This window comes from Lotus japonicus, chromosome 3, assembly GCF_012489685.1.
Source record: "Lotus japonicus ecotype B-129 chromosome 3, LjGifu_v1.2".
Classification (NCBI taxonomy): Eukaryota; Viridiplantae; Streptophyta; class Magnoliopsida; order Fabales; family Fabaceae; genus Lotus; species Lotus japonicus.
This window is the reverse complement of record NC_080043.1, coordinates 81,746,045-81,765,263: the sequence shown is the minus strand read 5'-3', so window position 1 is coordinate 81,765,263 and position 19,219 is coordinate 81,746,045. Positions and strand designations below refer to the sequence as shown.

Genomic DNA, 19,219 nt, shown 5'->3' with positions numbered 1-19,219 from the left:
ACGGATGCGGTAAAATGCCGATTATTGCCTTCCACGTTCAAAGGCATGACGATGCAGTGGTTCATTCGACAACCGCCCTTCTCCATCGATAATTTCACTGATCTGTCTACTAAATTTCTGACTCAATTCTCCGCCAATAAAACCACAAAAGCAACAATGTTTGATCTTATCAGCATACATCAGCAACCAGGCGAGAAATTAAAAACCTACATGGCACGCTTCAGTAAGATGGCGGTACAGTTGGAGGAGGATAACCCGGATGTATGCTTGGCATCGTTCAAAAATGGCCTTCGGGCAGGAGATCTGAATCGAGACCTAACAAGGCGACCGACGAAGGATATGATGGATCTTCGTGCTCGCGTTCAGGAATTCACATTGATTGAACAAGATGATCAGAAGAAACAAGAAAGAGAGGAAGGACGCAAGCAGTCTCAATCTGGCGGTGTTTCACAGGAGAAACCCAAGGCGGGGAAGGAAACCAGGGTAGCGCAAACCCCCCGTGTACCAAGACCGGGACCATATCAAAACTCCAAACCCGGATTTCAAAATACATGGCACAGAAATTCCCAAGGTCCCACTGCAGCCACAACTGGTCAGCATGGTGCTCCGCCAACTCCAGCTCCACTCACTAAGTTGAATGCACCCTTAAGTACCATTTTAAGGGCAGTTGGGCAGACAAACGTTGTGCAGTATCCACCACCACCACGGCGGCCTCCAGCTAATGTGGATACCAATAGGTGGTGCGAGTACCACAAAGCGTTGGGGCATACGACAGATAATTGTTGGAACTTAAGGCGGGAAATTGATCGTTTGATTAAGGCTGGCCATTTGGCAAACTTTGTTAAAGACACAGCAACGCCAGAGGTCGCTAAGATCACCCAAGGGGACAAAGGCAAAGGCAAGGAGATAGTTGAAGAGTTGGGCGATCCTGTTGGGGAATGTTCATCTATTGCAGGAGGATTCGGCGGGGGTGCACTTTCAAGTAAGGCTAGAAAACGCTATGTGGCGGCAGTACACTCAGTGCATGAGGCGAACGAAAGCGAGTGTTGGGTGAATCACTCCCCTATCATATTTACCCCTCAGGACTTTGCGCATGTGATACCTCATGACAACGATCCAATTGTGGTAACAATCAGGGTTAACAATTATGTGACAAAGAAAGTATTTTTAGACCATGGATCTTCGGCGGATATCATTAATGGAGATGCATTTGATCGCCTGGGGTTAAAGGAATCAGATTTGAAGCCATACAAAGGAACCTTGGTGGGATTTATAGGGGACCGTGTCAGTGTGCGGGGATATCTGGAAATACCGACTGCCTTTGGAGAAGGAGAGTTTGTTAAGAAATTTCAAGTAAAGTACTTAGTATTGGCGTGCAGAGCCAACTACAATGTACTCTTGGGGTGAGTCACCCTCAACAAGGTTTGTGCGTTCATTTCAACTGCTCACTTAACTGTCAAATATCCCGCCTGCAACGGGAAGGTCGGGATACTGCGCGTGGACCAGAATGCAGCAAGAGAGTGCTATTTAAGAAGCGTGGCGCTTTATGGACGAAAGGCCGCCAAAGAAAAGGTTGAAATTCAGCTACGTCCTCCGCCTCCAGGCGTTGTTCTTGCTTAAAATCTTGCCTCTGAGTAAGATACTCAACTTGGGCTTGCAACTGCTCGTTTTGGGACTGCACCTTCTGCAAAGTATCTAACATTTGTTGCAAAGCCGCAGGCGTGATACCCGTCACGGGCTCCTGCGTTCTCCGTGGAGCAGTGGTTTTAAGGTCTTCTAAGTTCACATAGTCAGGCGGCGTTGATCGCCGCCGAACGCCTGGATCTGATTTAGCGATCAGATCTGAAAGTCTTCCCGGAGCTGCGTTCACCAGCGACGCTGGCGACGGCGCCACTGAGTGGACCCCCTCCGAGGAAGCTTCCTGTTCTTGCTCGTCCAGTATAGGACGATTGTTGTCCCGTCCGCCGCCGCGTCCGCCGTGACGACCACCACCACGCCGACGATGATCACGGCGGCCCACGCCGCATGAACGAGTCTCCATGGCTCGTAACTCCTGCCTTCTGTGTCACCGGAAGATCTAGGTCAGAGCCACAGACGGCGCCAATGTTCTGTACTAGGGAAAGCTTACGTAAGATAATGGCAAAAAAGTAAACCCTAGCAGAGCACTCAAAATAGCAAAGATATCATAAAAGGAATATTCTCATTAATGCTGAAAAGTTAAGTTGTACAAGCTGATGACCTTCCCTTTTATAGAGGGTGAGGTCATGACATGGACTTTTCCTAAATTTGGGCCTGACAATCAGGGCCCAAATCCCTGTACATATAAGACAAATCCAAATGAATCTTCCAGCTGGCTTGTGGGTCCATCATCTAAGGGAGGACGAAGAAGCTCGTTGTGTCGCACTTCCCGCCATGACTGTCTTCAATGGTTTATGTCCCGCCCAGTTCAAGTACCATATCTTTTTAGAGCTTATTAAAAAAAACCATATCTTTTTAGAAGCAAACAAATTCTAAGCAAATACCGTTGTCTCATACTCTTAATTTATTGAGAGATTTTAAATGGTAAATATTAATTAATAATTAAATTTACATAAAATAAAATAAAAAACTAGTATTTTTTTATTGAAAAGGTATATACCCTTACGGGTTGATCCTAGACCTCTTGTTCCTTGGCTCTTACTACTTGAGGTATATCACTCTAATTTTCACCAAAGATAAATCATAACTCATAAGGGGAAAAGCCAAGAAAAAAATAAAAATTTCCCAACAACATATATAATTATACAAATGGAAGGATACGAAACAACTTGAGTTTCCTTCTTTTGATTTTCAGACATTTACATATACATAGAAAAGAAAATGGAAATTAAGAAAAGTTTTGGGGTTGAGGGTAATATATATACTTATATATTATAAAAAACAAAAAGACAAGAAAAAAACAGTTTACATGAAAATGGTTCGATTGTAATCCGATCCACAACGAGAAGGATAGGTAGACAAGTTAAAGCCAACCGGGATAGCAAAAGTGCTTTCCATGAAAAGCCGCTGCTGAAACGTTTCGATGGTGGCGGCACCTTCTATCATGTCCTTCACCACGTTCCGGTAGTGCTCCTTAAGCCGCTTCAACAACCGGAGATACTGCAGCTTCAGCCACCTCACACGCATCCTCCTAAAGACTCTCACCAGCCCCCGGAGGACTCGCCGCCGTGGCTTCTGCCCGCCTAGCCTCACCGTCTGGACCTTCCTCCGCCGCCTCAGCCTCCGGCGGAGATGCCATGGCCATGTGGCCAGGTGTGGTTGAAGAGTGGTGGTGGTGGTTGGCTCGTGATCTTGATAATGATCTGGAGCCATCTCAAGAGCATGTGCTGGGAGAGAGAGCACACAAAGTTATGAAGTTTGCTTGGAATTTACATGAAGGGCATTGTGGAGGAATAGGAAGTATAAAAAAGTTGAACTTGTGATGTGAGCCACATTGATAGACACAAGGGTTGACTTAAATAATGGTAGAGAATCTTTGGGGAAGTGGAAATTGGGAAAATTTATTATGGACCATTTTTGTGTGGTGCAAAGTTGCACCACTCCCTTTTGACTTACAATAACAGGTTTAAAAAAAAATCAAAAAACATATTTTCTTAATCTTTAATTAATTATTAGGTTAATTGAATTAGCTTTTCTAGTTCATCTCCCTCAGTGTATCATCTCCATCTATCTCAGTTTCTATGTTCTTCTTCTTCTTCTTTTCTAGTTCATCTTCTTCTTTTCTTCCTCCCACCCAACAACCACTGCCACCCACAACCCTAAACTCGACCACCCATTCGCCGCCACCACAACCCTAAACCCCACCACCAACCTACCACCACCACCACCAACCAGAAACCCAGGACCCACTCACCACAATCAACGCTAGAAACCCAGAACCCGATGAGTTGGCTACAGGACCTGAAAGTTCTCAAGAAGAGAAGTCCAATGGTGGTTGTCTTGCTTTGAAAAGACGCCAGAAACTCCGGTTGCAGGTCTATGGAAGCTTGCCCAAATCTGGAAACCGCGGTGGAGGCGTTGAAGGTGGGGATGGAGGCGAACCAGTTCTGTTACCTCGACGGCGAGGCCGTAGGCGGTGGAGAAGGCGAAGCAGGTGGTGGAGTTAAAGGGTCTTCCATTTTGCTTCTTCATCACCAACAACCTCTTCATCTTCCTCTCCCTTTTACCTTCAACCTTCATTAATTGGAACCCAATCTTCAAATCACCCGATCTACTTTCCTCATGAGCCCAACAACCAGATCTGACAGTTGCAGGTTGTCTGGGTTCGGCGCCTCCTTCTTCCTCTCTGCTTTTCTTCACAGCTTTGTGATTTTTAACATGCTACTCTTGTTGTTAATGTTGTTCGAGATGAAAACTGAGTGGTATTGAATCTGTTTTATCATGAAAGTATAAATTTTGAAGATTTGTGTTTGTTGCCTGTGTTTTTGGATATAGAGTTTGATGATAGAATCACTGTGTCAGAGGTTTGAATGGGTAAATGGAGTAAAGGGAAATCCATATCTGGAGATGGAAGGTTGTGTTGAAGGGAGGTTGAATTTTTTGATCTGTGTTGAAGATGGTGTTGTTAGATCTTGTGGCTTGGGCGGTGGTGGTTGGGGTGGATGGTGAGATGATGAGATTGTGAAAGGTTGAAGATGATCCACTTAGATTTAATCATATTAATTATTCACTAATTATATTAATTTTTGTGATTAATAAATATGTATTTTTATTTTTATTTTAAAACCGGGAAACCTGGACTAGCAGGTCAAAAGGTGGGTGGTGCAACCATGGACCAGAAAAAACTGGTCCATGTTAAACGGCTCCGTGGAAATTATTGAACACTGTTTAGGATACGGTAATTGTACTTTATTACTCCCTCCGTTCTTAATCTTTTGTTGTTTTAACTTTTGGCCTAAATTCCAAAATTTTTGTTGTTTTACAAATCCAATGCATTTTTTCTCAATTTATTCCATATATACCCTCATTTAATATTATACCTCTCACCTACCACCTCTTATTTTCACCAATCAAAATCATAACAAATTTCTTAACCAATAACTATAATTCTCTCTCTTCACTATAAGAGAACATTAAATAGGGGTGCTTATGTCAACAAATATATCAATGATTGCACTCTTAAACAATGTGCATAACCTTAAACAACAAAAGATCAGGAACGGAGGGAGTATAAGTTATTTTTACTTAAATTTTATATAAAGGAAAATATGGGGGAAAAATATTTAATGTTTTTTTGGTTATATCAGAAAAATAAATTACACATGTCAGGTATTGATCACTGGACCTCCATCTACCCAACTCATATGTCCCCCAACTCCTATTACTTGATATTGTGAATTAATTTATATTTTGAGAAAATATACTTAAAAAGCTATTTATAGTGAGGGATAATAATATTTTTTATGAAAATCATTAACCAAGTTTGATACGCTTGATAAAATATTGGATCCATCAAATTTTTCATTAGAGCTCAATCTTTGATAATATATATGAAAGACCATGTTTAGGAGAGTTGAAGTGTACTATATAATAATTAATCTGTAAGCCTAAGAAAATATTAGTAGATGACTATCATGCTGATATCATATGCAAAATGAAAATGAAATGCTTATAAAAGAAATGATGGAAAATGAAATTTGTAAATATATATATATATATATATATATATATATAATTAATAAGACGACACTCAGAGTGAGAAAAAAATAAGAAAAGTAATAAATGTGATAAAATAATAAAAAAAATAAAGAAAAATATAAGATGTCTCATGTAATATTTGTATCTCTATGTATTATTAGTGTATAAAATAATTTATCAAGTTGATTGTTAGAGATGAAAAAATATTGAGTAATTAATGAAAAAACTCTTAATTGAATGCATGCATGTAGCTAGTTATGGTAAAGTCGTTTTTAACTTATTAAAATGAACAGCAATTTTCAATGGCTTATTATTTTTTCATGTAACATTTGCTATTTTTTCATATATGGTGTTTAATTACAATCTTAAAAATATAATTGTACCGTCATGGATTTGGATTGGGCCGAGCGTGCCTCCAAGTAGGAAGAACGGCCAAGAATGAAGTAAGGAGGCCCAAAAGGAAGACAACCAAGTATGTGGTGTAGTCTAGATTCATCCTCCATTTATCACAAAGACTAATCAATGGAGTTAATTATTATTCCCTTGATTCCCTCCCCTATTAATGTAGCCTAGTCAACATAGTAATGTTTCTTTGACTAGGGTTTGGGTTCACCAACTATATAATGGGGAGCCAGTGATGTATAATCCAGGTTCACTATATTACCAGAATAATACTCTTGAGTTTCTTTGCTCTGCCCTAGGTTTTATTCCAGAACAATAATATAAAGTTGTGAAATAGACTTGGAGGTGGTTAGTCGATAATACAAGTAATTAAGAGGTTATGCAGGTCATTAATTATCAAAGAATTATGTATAATAAAAAAAATTTGAAAGTCAGTTATGTAGTATAATAATTGACGTACGCATTTTCGAATTAACCATAAGCTTTCACATACAAAAGTCCGAATTTTTATGAAAAAAAATAATGAATCATTGGAAGTATAATAATACTACTATCACGAATTAGATTGATGATGGATTAGTTAGTAGAAGTCAAATTCAAAGATGTTCTCACTAATTGACAATGTGGTTTGATCTTATCAAAACCAATCCTTATTACTACTATACTTTTAACTAGCTATTTTTTTTTTGACGGGTTGTCTAAAGTTATCACATATGATATTCTCATCATATGCGGACTAATATATAATTTTATGCATAAAAATTTAAATAAAAATGAATTAATTTTTCAACTCACTTATCTTAAATAATATTAATATAAATGCGGTATTTAATTGCGTGGGAAAAAATTAAACAACTCATTTTTCCACACAAATGTTTTCGCTAAGAAAATTGAAAAAAAAAATCACATGATTCAACTTCAACCTTAATTATAGAGATTTTTTCAAAAAAAAAACCTCAATTATAGAGAAATAGAGAAGGAAGAGGTAAAATAAATGATGTGATAGAAAAAAATAGATAATAACAAAAAAAAATGAGATTTAAGAAAAAATGAGTCAGAAATTTATATTGTGATGTTATTATATATAGTAGTAATAACTAGTAAGGCAGTGATAGGTGATAAGAAATTTCAATAATTTGTATGAAATTGAGGACATAAGATAAACTGCAACATTATTGCAGTTAAAAAAAATATTTTTATTATTATGGCATAAATATTGAAAATAATGTAACATTAATAATGTGCAAGTATCAATAGTTGTTCAGGAAAAGACCAACAAGAGGAATATATGACAAATATGTTTAGAACGTGTATAAGGCTTTTAAGTTATATAACATGCACTAATAATAACGTGGTCGAATTAATTTATTTTTCTCAGAATTAATTATTAATTGGATCCATATAAGCTACTCAACCAAGTTTTTCAATAGAATTGATCATTTTTCAAAAGATTCTGTGAATGACTTCTTGCTTGTGAATGTAGCAATAAGATTACTTGTTTTGGATTGAGGTAGCTGTGGTGGTAGGAGCAAGAGCATGGCAGACACCATAGCAAGGAGATAGAGGAGAATAAGGTATTTGGCACGATCTAGAGCTCAGGGTACACTCCACATGGTCACTGGTTTTCTTGCGTGTTACAGCAAATATAAACACAAGCAGGTGATGTGCAGGCACTTGTCACATGGTTTGGAGCTTCCAATGCGCAACATCCTAATAATAGTATCATTTCCGGCCATAGATTTTGTTGACGCATTAACTTGTCATCGATCATGATCTTCATTTAGGAGATTTTTTTAAGCCGAAACAAAATTACTTAAACAAGTTTAGACATAGATAAGAAATAACAAATAAATTAAGGAGTAAACTTCTAAATACACCATGAGAATTCTTCAGCGAATTTGTCTAGCAAGAGCATCAGCAACATTATTCCGCTCACAGCGAAAATGAAGAAAATTAACTTTCCAATCTCCACTCAACATGTGTTTGATCCTAACAATCACATCATGAATAAGCACACCAATATTGCGGCTAAGCAAATCCAGACATCCAATGTACACAAAACCATTTTTTTTACTCAACTCCTTGTCAAGCAACTAGTTATCTCAAAAGATTAAGCTATTGAGTAAGAGTTACATGAATGATTATATATTATATTTCTAACACGTTCCCTTACGCAAGAGTCAACTTAGGCTTGAAGCGTGGATAATGTACAGATCAACCTACTATGTGCTGAAATTCCACTTTTTATTAGACATGGGGTGTTAAGGATTGAACTCTAGTCATAGAGACTCTGATACCATTTCAAACAACCAATTATGCCAAAAGCTTATGTTATTGGGTTGGGGCCACGTGAATGGTTTTATATTATTATTTTAACACCCCCTCACGCAAGAGTCTGTTTGAGCTTGAAGCGTGGAGAGTGCACAAGCTCACCTACCATATGCTTTAATTATCATTTATTATAAGAATTGAGGGTGACAAGGATCGAACTCTAGACCGTTTGGTCATTGAAGCTCTAATATCATTTCAAACAACCAATTATTTCAAAAGCTTAAGTTCTTGCATGTGTAAGAGACACATAAATGATTTTATATTATATTTCTAACCCCAAACGTGGAGAAGACATTTTTCTACAGTTAAAAGTTGTGCATAAAGCAGAGCGTCCTCACCAAGGCAAGCTAGAAACCCCAACAACCAACACATGTCAGAATCACAAAGAACGCCACCAACAATCATCATATGATGATTCGAGATCCAAGCTGCAACTACCATTAACTAGGATTGTCCAACGAGCGGGTTCAGGCCCAAAACGTGATTTGGATCGAGTAAGAACATCAAATCACCAAGCCCACGACCATCTGTTCACTGGCTATAGGTGGTTCGGGTTCCGCTTGGTCGGTTGTTGGTTTCGACAGATGAGTTCACACGAGTTGTAGATCCAAAAATTAACTTTTCTAGTTCGGTCAGGCTAGAACCCAAACTGCACTCGACCAAACCAAACCATAGAAAAGCTATTTTTTGAATCGGTTGAACTCGAAAGTCGACCCGGTTTGACCAGTTATTCAAAAAAAATTCAATTGGACTGATTTCAATCGGACCAGGGAAATTTGGACACCCGTACCATTAATCTACAACTCTACCACGCATTCAGTGTTTTACTATTCGTTGACGCCATGGTGGATTATTTGCTTTCCGTTGGCTACTCCTTTCAAAATTGAATTTTAGATTTATCTCATTTAGTTGCTCAATTGATGTGATAGAAAAAATGAGTAAAAATAAGATATAAGAGAAGAGAGATTTGTTGTAAACTATGTTGCACGGGTAAGCCAAAATTGGCAGAATACCCGTACCGGGTACGTACTCGGTACGGGTACGCAGTGGGTACACCGTGGGTACGTACCTGGTACGTACTCAAAAGCATCGCCAAACAAAAAAAATTGGGTACGTTGTGGGTACATTTTGGGTACTCCGTGGCCCGTGGGTATGTTTTGGGCACATCGAGGGTACGCTGGATAAGTTTTTTTGTTTTTTAAATGAAAAATGTTCAAAACTATGTCGTTTTATAGTTTTTTATGTAATTTTAAAAATTAAAAAATTTATTCTCAATTTATTCAAAAGACCAAAACCTAATTTACCTTTCACTCTTTCTAACATACGGCTGCTATGAAGAATGAAGAGAGAGAGTCGCTCACGTTCTTCTTCCTCCCATCATACCACCATTGAATCTATCGTTCTGTGATGGCTTTCATGTTGGTCTTTGATATGAGTATTAACCAAGAAATGTGAGTATTGTACATTAGGAGATTTGATATTTTTAATTAATAATATTGTGGTAGAAAACATTTTATTTCAAAATATATATATATATTTAAATATTTATATATATAACCGGCGTACTTGTACCATGTTTTTTCAAAAATACCGTACCCCGTACCAGTCATGGGCGGATCCACTCAATGGCTAGGTGTGGCTTTAGCCACACCAGTTTTTGTTAATTGTATACTTTTAGTGGTAACTCTTAATACATAGTAATAATTATGAATTCAGAAGTAGAGATGAATGAGAGTAAATAATGATTGTTATTTGTGGATACCTTCTATATAATTTTGGGATGTGTTAATATATTACATAGTTCATTATTGATTATTAAATTTGTTTAAACAATTTGCAACGAGTTAGATAAAGAACCAAGTATTAAATCTTAACATAATCAGTATCCATAGCATACTCGTGAATCGTGATCAAGTTAGAGGGTGTTTGCCATCTAGCAATTTGTTTGCCATGTTTTTTGTTTAAGAATGTCTTTAAATACGGGGGAGATTACTTTGTGACAGAGGGTGTTTGCCATCTAATCACTCTTGGACTGTAAATTCTTCTATTTTCATGAGAAACTTTCTTTCATGGTTTTATCTATAATATTTCTCTTTTTCAAAAAAAAAAATTCAATATATTTTAGTTTATAATTTCTTTTATGTTTAGCCACAGTGATATCTAAGGTCTGGATCCGCCCTGGTACCAGTACCGGTACCATTCCCGTATTTGTGCAACATAGGTTGTAAATGAACTTCTTTCGGTGAATTGGTTTTATTCATTTGAATATTGTAATTGATTTAGTAATATATATATTTTGTAGAACGCATGCATTAATTTTGAATTTTTGAGTGATTAGTTACTTTCGCCCTTTCAAAGATCTGCATTCCAACCGCTGGAGAAAAATATTATATTTGCTTAGCATTTTATGAGTGATTCTATTATTTTATATATACTCCATTACAATCAGTTTTGCATTTTGTTATTTATGCTCATTTTTGTTGTCTTGTTTGGAAGGAATTTATTAAAATAAATTGCTTATGGTCTGAATTGGTGAGTTCATGGTAAGCATGCTTTCTTTAATTTGTATCAGCCAGCTAATGACTATGAAGCCCACATCATCATGTTTTGTGTTCGGTTCCGTATCTTCATTTTCTATCAGCTCACAACATTGTGTTGTGTGGGAGTTTCATAACCATGATCCAACTGGAGGACAGATTTTGATAGAGTAGTAACTGACAGTTTGTGATTTTTCACATGTTGCTATTGATCTTTAAGGCACCAATGCTGGAAATCTTAGTTGTCTTTCATGCGTCCAATAATACTGCTTGTCCCTAATTTGGGATAGGAAGTTCAATTGTGTCATAGTTCGAATAATTGGAATGTATTGCTGTTTTTCTAGTTAGCACAAGCTGCAAATAGGAGTGGCCCATTTCCATTAAATTGCTACATCATGATTCATGATGTCTTTTTTGGTTTTTGCATGACCCTGTCCTGGGTCAATAAATGTCTTAGCAACAAATTTGAATGAGGTAATACTTGCAAAAATGGAATGAGGTAATATAATACTTGAAACTTTATTTTTACAAAGGAACAAAACTTAGGTAGAATTTTAAATGTCCAGCTTTTACTGTTGTCTAATTAAAATATAATACACAGATTGAAAAAGATATTTCAAAAAACCATCACAATAGTAAAATGTTGTTTATACAAATATTACCCAAAATATTTTACCTAAGTTTGGATATATGATTGAAAAAAATGTTACCAGAAAACCAAAGTGTTATCCAACAATTTGCATTGCATTATATTAGGAGTTTGTGAAAGTAAAATGAAAGCATAAAATGGTAAAACATAACCAAAATGTAATCCATTAATTTGCATGGTATTATATTAGGAGTTTGTGAAAATAAAATGAAAGCATAATTTTCATAATACAATTCATAAATACCTTCTCCTTGAAATCCTGTATCTGTGTTATCCTATCACTAGTTCCTGTGAGCTTGTGACCCTGTCAGATAACTTTACCAACTAGTCTTTACTGTTATGAGGCCTGCATTCTTGTCTTAACAGTTACCCTCCTTTTCTTATAATTAGTTTGGATGGCTGCATCTACCGTGTGTCAGTTTTAAACTGACGCACGGTGCTTCAGTTTTTATTTTCGTGTGAGTAGATATAAATACCCTCCATTACTAAAACAATTCCATACTTCTCCTTCACTGTGTTCTAGCACTTTTCCAGTTTTGTTTCTCTCACTGTCGGTGGCCACCAAAGTTGAAGCTGGATTTCAACAAACCAACAACATCATCCCCTTCACTCACTTTCTTCCTCCCTGTCTCACACACTGTTATTGCTGTTCCTCCATTTCCACCCCAGCTCCTCCGCCGCCGCAACCTCCACCCGCCAGTGCTGCCACCCTCCTCCGCCTTCACCACTCAAGATCGCACACCGTCGGTTTGAGCCACCGCTCCACCACCCTTGCCTCTCGACCACCATGGCACCGATAGCATCTGCGACCGTTCATTCCCAACCACAACCGCCACCGCCACCCTCTACAGCCCCTCTTCTCTCCCACACCACTGCCTTTCTTCACCACATCTGTTTTTTCCGCAAATTGTAATCACAGGGGATGAGTGTTTGGTACCAGAGATTTGTTATGGATCTGAGTTTTGTTGTTGAAGCCATGCAATTTTGGGTCTGGGTTTTACTATTGAAGAGATGCTATTTTGGATCTGGGTTTTTGGAGGGTTGGCTTTGGGTGGAGGCTTGAAGAGTGCAGCATCATATACCTTTCTCTGAACTCTATTCAACTGCGTCATTCCTTTGAAGGCGGGTTGTACCCAATCAGGCATTGAAGATATTTTCACAAGCTTCTCATAAGGACCAAAGGGTTCAGCGTTCAAAATCAAGCATATGGCGATACAGTGGTTCTGCAAAGGGAGGGCACGGTGGTGGGGTGGAGGAAGCATGAGAAAGGAGAAGGGTTTTTTAGTAAAGTAATATATATTTAATAAATGATTTTTTAAAAATCTAATTAATCTGAACCGTTAAAACATAAAAACAATTAAATCAACGGATGTCTGTGAATTGAGGCACCGTGGGTCAGTTTCCGGTAGATGACACCTGGATTAGAATTGAATAAAATTGATTAAGATAAAGTGTGTTGAAATTTAAGTGATTTATGTTTGGATAGTTTTATGAGAAAAGTTATTCCTATAAAGTAATGTAGTCAAATTTAGTTATAAAATCTCACAATGGAACATGTCCACTGCAAATCACCCTACACCCTTGATTAGAAAAATTACTAGTACTGCTATTGATGCATATGAATTATGACGAAAATAAGAATCTTGCTCTGTGATAGTCTACACTCAAAGTCAAAACAATGCTGTTTGAAGAAGAATGTGACAAGACGAGCAAATATTATTCCTGAATGGCAGTGCATAGTTAGCAATACAAAAAAATATGCAGAGACATGTCATTCCAATTACATGCCCATTGGAAACTTGGAACTAGATTTTAGTTAATGGAAGTTACATATATGTGAGAAGGAACTGTCACATTGAAAATTATAAAGATACTTGGTCCTTGAGTTTTCCAAATGTAAATAAATAACTTCATAATAGAGTACATTTGATCTTTGAAATTAAAGTGCCGTGAAAGTACTGATATACTATTAGCATTATTTTGACATGACAAATCCAAATGTCTTCAGGTATATACATCTTACATCATCTTTCAAAAAAAAATATACATCTTACATCTTGTTTTACATGATACACCAACATAAGCATGTTTTTCAATCTGAACATGAACACATGATCAATATGCAACACCCCAATTATCCGAATACATTTTATGCAAGATTCTATTTCAGCCCCATAAATTATTGGAAGACCTTCACCAACTACTTCAGATTAATCTAGAGTACAACTGTATGAGACAGCACTGAGAATACCACCATACAGAATAAATAATTTGTAGTACTTTGTACAATAGGCTAAAATTAAAATTACAAAGAGGCTGAAGTTGAACCCATAACCTGTGTAAGACGTGTTTCCACTGCAACAATCTTGAGTGCAATTCACATGGATGATGATGATGAGGATCCACTGCTAAAACTCACAGCAATTGGGCTCCTCACACGGTAACTTCCATCACTCCACTCAATGGACCCAAAACTCTGAGAGCCACCATACCCAACTCTAGTGAAAGTGACCTCAAAAGCCTGTGTCTTGTTCTCAGCACTGAACACAAGCTTGCTTGGTGAGACACTGACATCAACACCATTAGGAGCATTCACCTTGACATTGTAAACAGCATCATCTGAGCCTCCCACATTAGTAACAACACGATTGTACTTAACCAAGCTTTTGTAGGCACCAAATTCCACAGAGAAAGATGGGTAATTCAAATCACCAGGACTATTCAATCTCCCAGTCCTAGCTAGTTTTTTCCCACAAATGTCAGAACCAGTAGGCTCTCTTGTGAAAACCTGAATTTGCCTAGCATCATACCCAATTGAACACAAGAATGCAAGATAGTCAGAACCATCCAAATCATAAACCAACCCAGGATTCAAAGCCTTGTTTGGATCAACATGTCCAGCTCCATGAATGAAAGCATTTGACTCTCTTCCAGTTCCAAGATCCCCAATAATCCCACCAGAATTATCCACATCATAAGCTGTAGTCATCAAAGCTGATTTTATAGCAGCAGGTGACCAATTTGGATAGGCTTTCCTCAACAATGCTGCAACTCCACTAACATGAGGACATGACATTGAAGTACCTGAAATTATGTTAAACTCAACCCTCCTAGGATCAAAATCCAAATCAGTTGGTCCAACTTTTCCTGTCCACCCTGCTAAAATGTTCACCCCAGGAGCTATAACATCTGGTTTGAGAATCTCTGAAGTGCGATAATTCGGACCGCGGCTCGAAAACGAAGCAACTTTAGGAGCAGAAGGTGAGTTCCCAATCACAGTCCCTTTGAATTTGATAGTTGCTGTTGGGTATTGACTCAATCTTATATACTCTTTGATCTTGTCACCAGCTTTCTGACCCACCATTGTTGCTGCTAGAAGATGAGCATCAGCTAGAAGCTCTTCGCCGCTAGAAGCTGTGTTCGCCAAGATCATTCCCAACCCACCTGCAAACTTCACCGCACTCCCTTTCTCAACTCTCGCGTTCCCTCCACGATCGCAGACAACAATCTTCCCTTGAACCTTGGAAGATAACAGACTCCCCATGTAGCAGTATCTGCTTCCAGCATCCGCAGCGTACACCAGAGGAAGCTTATAATCCGGCAAACCATTGCCGTAATACAAAGAAACACCACCGTAGACTTTACCGTCGCCGAGAATCACATCCGCCGGAAACTCTCTGTCAACGGTTGAAGCTCCAACTGTCAAAATCCAAGGAGCGATGTTGGTAGCAGTGTAAGGACCGGGTCCTGAGTTCCCGGCAGAGCAAGACACAACGACGCCGCTCTGCGCCGCGCCGAATGACCCAACAGCGATGGAGTCACGGTAGTACTGCGGTGCGTAGCCGGAGGATCCAACGGAGAGGGAGATTACATGAACCCCATCGGAAACAGCTTCATCCATGGCGGCGAGAATGTCGGAGTCGAAACACCCCAGGCTCCAGCAGATCTTGTATGCGGCGATTCTCGCCTTAGAGGCGATTCCTCTTGCTTCGCCTTGCGCATAGTGGAGCAAGCTAGCGTTCTTCACGACGGAGCCTGCGGCGGTGGAGGCAGTGTGGGTACCGTGGCCTTCAGTGTCTCTGGGCGATTTCGATTCAACAGACTCGTCAATGGGTCTCTGGATGTAAGATTCATAGCCTTTGTAGAACGCTTTAGCGCCGATGATTTTTCCGTTGCAGGAAGAAGCAGGGAAGTCATGGCTGATTTCGCAGGTTCCTTTCCAGGAGGAGGGGACGGCGGAGAGGCCGGAGTCGGAGAAGCTTCGTCGCTCCGGCCAGATTCCGGTGTCGAGGACGCCGACGATGACGTCGTCAGCGTAGTGGGAGTTTGGCCATAATCCGGTGGTGTCGGCGAGGCCGAGGAAGGTGGGGGTGTGGGTGGTGTGGAGGTGGCGGATTTGGTCGGGCTCGACGGCGAGGATGCTGGGGTGGCGGCGGAGGGTGGCGGCTTGGGCGGGGGTTAACCGGACGGAGAAGCCGTTGACGGCGGAGTCGTAGGTGTAGAGGATGTCAGTGGGGTGAGAGGAGGGAGGGAGGGAGCGGAGGATGGAGGTGTACCAGTGGTGGTGGGTGGAGAAGAGGGTGGGTTTGTCTGATCGTGCCACGTGGATGATGAAGGTTTGTGGAGCGTCTGATGATGAAAGAGAGAGAGTGAAGAAAAGGAAGAAGGAGGAGAAGAAGAGGAAAAGAGAGAAAGAAGGAGAAGCCATTGGTGTGGTGTGGTGTGGTGTGTGTGTTCCGTGGGAATTGGAGGAAGTGAGTGATGATCGGAAAGGTTATATTAAGGTTGGTGTTACTGTTAGTGATGATGAAGATGGAATAGGATTGATCATTTTGAATTTGACCTGGAAATGAGGGAAGGGGGTGATTGTGATTTTGATTATTAGTAGATGAGATATTAGTAAATGTAATGTTGTTGTTAGCAAATAAATTAGGTACAATTGTCCGCTGGTTCAAGTGATTCATATTTAATTTCTTTTAAGGATAGCTTCCAATCTTCTAATAAAATAATATAGGAAAGTCAGTTCAATTGTGATGAATATGTTTCTGACTCAAACAATTATTTCTAAAGAAGGATGCATGGATGCATGTAAGCATCATGAAAAAATAAAAATAAATTAGGGTATGGTCATAGTGGGACCAAGGGAAAGGCATTGGTACAGATGTCAGATGGTATGGGTGATTTACTGAAACCTGATTGGGTGGATCTGGTAAAGTAGCTACCCAATAAGTAGACCACATATGGATGTTGTTGTCTTGGTATCAAGTAGATCCAGTTAACTTTGTATATTCACTGTAAGGCCCCATCCCACGTATGGCAATAACAAGATAAGAGATATTAGGAAATTTTTGTGAATTTTATATTGACACGATAACAGTTGACAAGTGGTTTGTATTTGTTTTCTTCTTCCTTTTATGATTAGAGTAATTACCCTGCTGGACCAGTGTGGCGGAGCTTTTAATTGCATATTTATCACCATGTGTTTCAAAATTATCCTTCCTAGATGTTTCACTTAATTTTATTTTATAAGCAAACAATATATATTGAAAAGAAACACAAGGGGTACTTCAACTCAATACAAGTAAAGATAGAAAAAGAAAACAAGCTATGTTAAAAAAAAAACATGGGCACAAGAACCTTTTACTATTAACATTCTCCCATCACGATGAGTCCTGGTTTCTAGAACCTGCAAATACTCATGACACTACAAAACAGCAAAGCATGAATTTGGCTCAGAGTACCACTCATAAAGAGCATGAAAGTTTCTACCCTTTGCTTTTAGCCATAACCATGCTTTAAGGCGAACCTATTCAAATATAACTTCAAATTGTGCCTGCTCCTCCCTAAAACCAAACCATTCCTATCAATCCACAATTGCCAAACTGTTGCCGGCCAAATCACTAGAAGTCCCTTACGAACCTTCACTGATTGGTTCCCAACAAATTGATGTAGGTGATCAAAAGCTGACCAAGGAAAAACAACAACCAAGCCCAACCATCTTGCAACCGCCGCCCAAACCCGCCAAGCAAACGGACAGGAAAAGAAAAGGTGGTTCTTTGTCTCTTCATCACTCAAACAGAAAGAACAAGCGACATTAGAAATGGGACGTTTCGCTTCAATAAATTGGCTTTGGTTTGAACTCGATCAAGAAAAACCCTCCATCCCAAAACCTTGGCATTCGAAGGCGTTAAAGATGCCCAAAGGTAATTAAATATCAAATATCTGATCATCCTCTGAAGAATCAAAATTCATAATCTCCTCATAAGCCAAACTTATAGTATAAAGCCTGCTTCCTTCCTTTATCCAACACCAACAATCTCGCTTCCCTCTTACTGATTGAACCACGGAAATAATCCTCATTAACTCATCTCTCTGAATCTGAAGATTACCCACCACCTCCTCAGACCACTGCAGGTCCCAATTCCATTTATTATTTTCCCAAACACCCATATCTGCCACGTTGCAATGCTGCTGAACAGATATACGAAACAGATCATTAAATCTCTCCTGAAGCCGTCCTTCACCATGCCATTCCTCATTCCAAAACATAATATCAGCATCATCCCCAACTCTCCTGCATAATTGAGAATAGAATGAGTTTCGAATGATTAATCTTATGACTTTAGTTGCGAAGATACCTTAAGAAACAAGGAAGAAAAATGTTTCCCACGAGTTTCCTCTACTTTGTCTTGCCTCCACCTATGTCGTCTCTTCCATGTGGCCACTTCTGCCTCAACTGCAACCATTTATGTCACTGTCACCACCATTTCCATCTCCCTCCTTTATTTTCGTCAGTTTTTTGTCATAGTCTATATTGAACTTGTCATGCGCTTAATGTTCTCAGTGTTGCCAACATTCCGCCTAGATTTTTAATTTGTTTATTGTTGATTCTAGCAATTCATGGGTTTTGTATGAATTTTGGTATGTTAGCTACTTGTATCAGCTTGAACGAGCGTACTTTGTTCTAATTTAATATTTTATTGCATTATAGAATCACTCCATGGCGTTTTATTATGTACTCATGTAACTGTAGTTAGGTAACTCTTTAGGTGTTAATTCAAGTACCATTGCTAAAATAAAGAGTTACACATTGAGAATCAAGGAAGACCCGTTAAAATGAAGGGGGAAGAAATTATTAGAATGACTCTGAAGGTCGTTACAAATCATTTATCCAACAACTTAAACATTTGATTTAGGATAACTAATTCTTGATATATAACTAAATAGTTTAGAGTTTGATCATTATCACCCCCAATTCCTCTAATAAATAAAGGTAAATTTCATGACAAATGGGCATGTGCATTTGTTCACAGTTCAAGCTTAAGTGTGAGAGGGCGTATTAAAAGTCATTTATGTGACTTTTATCCAATAACTTAAACTTTTTAATAATTTATTATTGACAAAGCAAATAATAAGAGCAAACACATAAAATAAAGCATGAATCAATAAGATAAGTGTTTCCCTATTTGAAAGTGGACGCAAGTTGTATGTAGAAGAACCCAAAGTTGTCTATTGCTATATTTTTTATTTTTGTTTTTATTACTAGAGGAAAAGTCTATTGCTATATTTTCAACACATGTGTTCAAATTGACTAAATTATTTTAGCATTAGACAGTGTTATCTT

General features: G+C 38.7%; 2 protein-coding genes across 2 annotated transcripts; both read right to left on the bottom strand.

Annotated features, from left to right (window-relative positions):
- Nucleotides 1–2,759: 2,759 nt before the first annotated feature.
- On the bottom strand, nt 2,760–3,478 carry LOC130746448 (uncharacterized). The gene has a single exon (XM_057599076.1). The coding sequence runs from the start codon at nt 3,349–3,351 to the stop codon at nt 2,944–2,946; it is 408 nt and encodes a 135-aa protein (XP_057455059.1). The 5' UTR covers nt 3,352–3,478; the 3' UTR covers nt 2,760–2,943.
- A 10,116-nt stretch (nt 3,479–13,594) lies between these two features.
- LOC130746447 (subtilisin-like protease SBT1.4) lies at nt 13,595–16,475 on the bottom strand. The gene has a single exon (XM_057599075.1). It carries the CDS (start codon nt 16,301–16,303, stop codon nt 13,973–13,975), a length of 2,331 nt encoding a protein of 776 aa, XP_057455058.1. The 5' UTR covers nt 16,304–16,475; the 3' UTR covers nt 13,595–13,972.
- Nucleotides 16,476–19,219: the final 2,744 nt, after the last annotated feature.

Coding starts and splice junctions, on each gene's coding strand:
- LOC130746448 (XM_057599076.1), bottom strand. CDS start 3,351: ATGGCTCCAGATCATTATCAAGATCACGAGCCAACCACCACCACCACT.
- LOC130746447 (XM_057599075.1), bottom strand. CDS start 16,303: ATGGCTTCTCCTTCTTTCTCTCTTTTCCTCTTCTTCTCCTCCTTCTTC.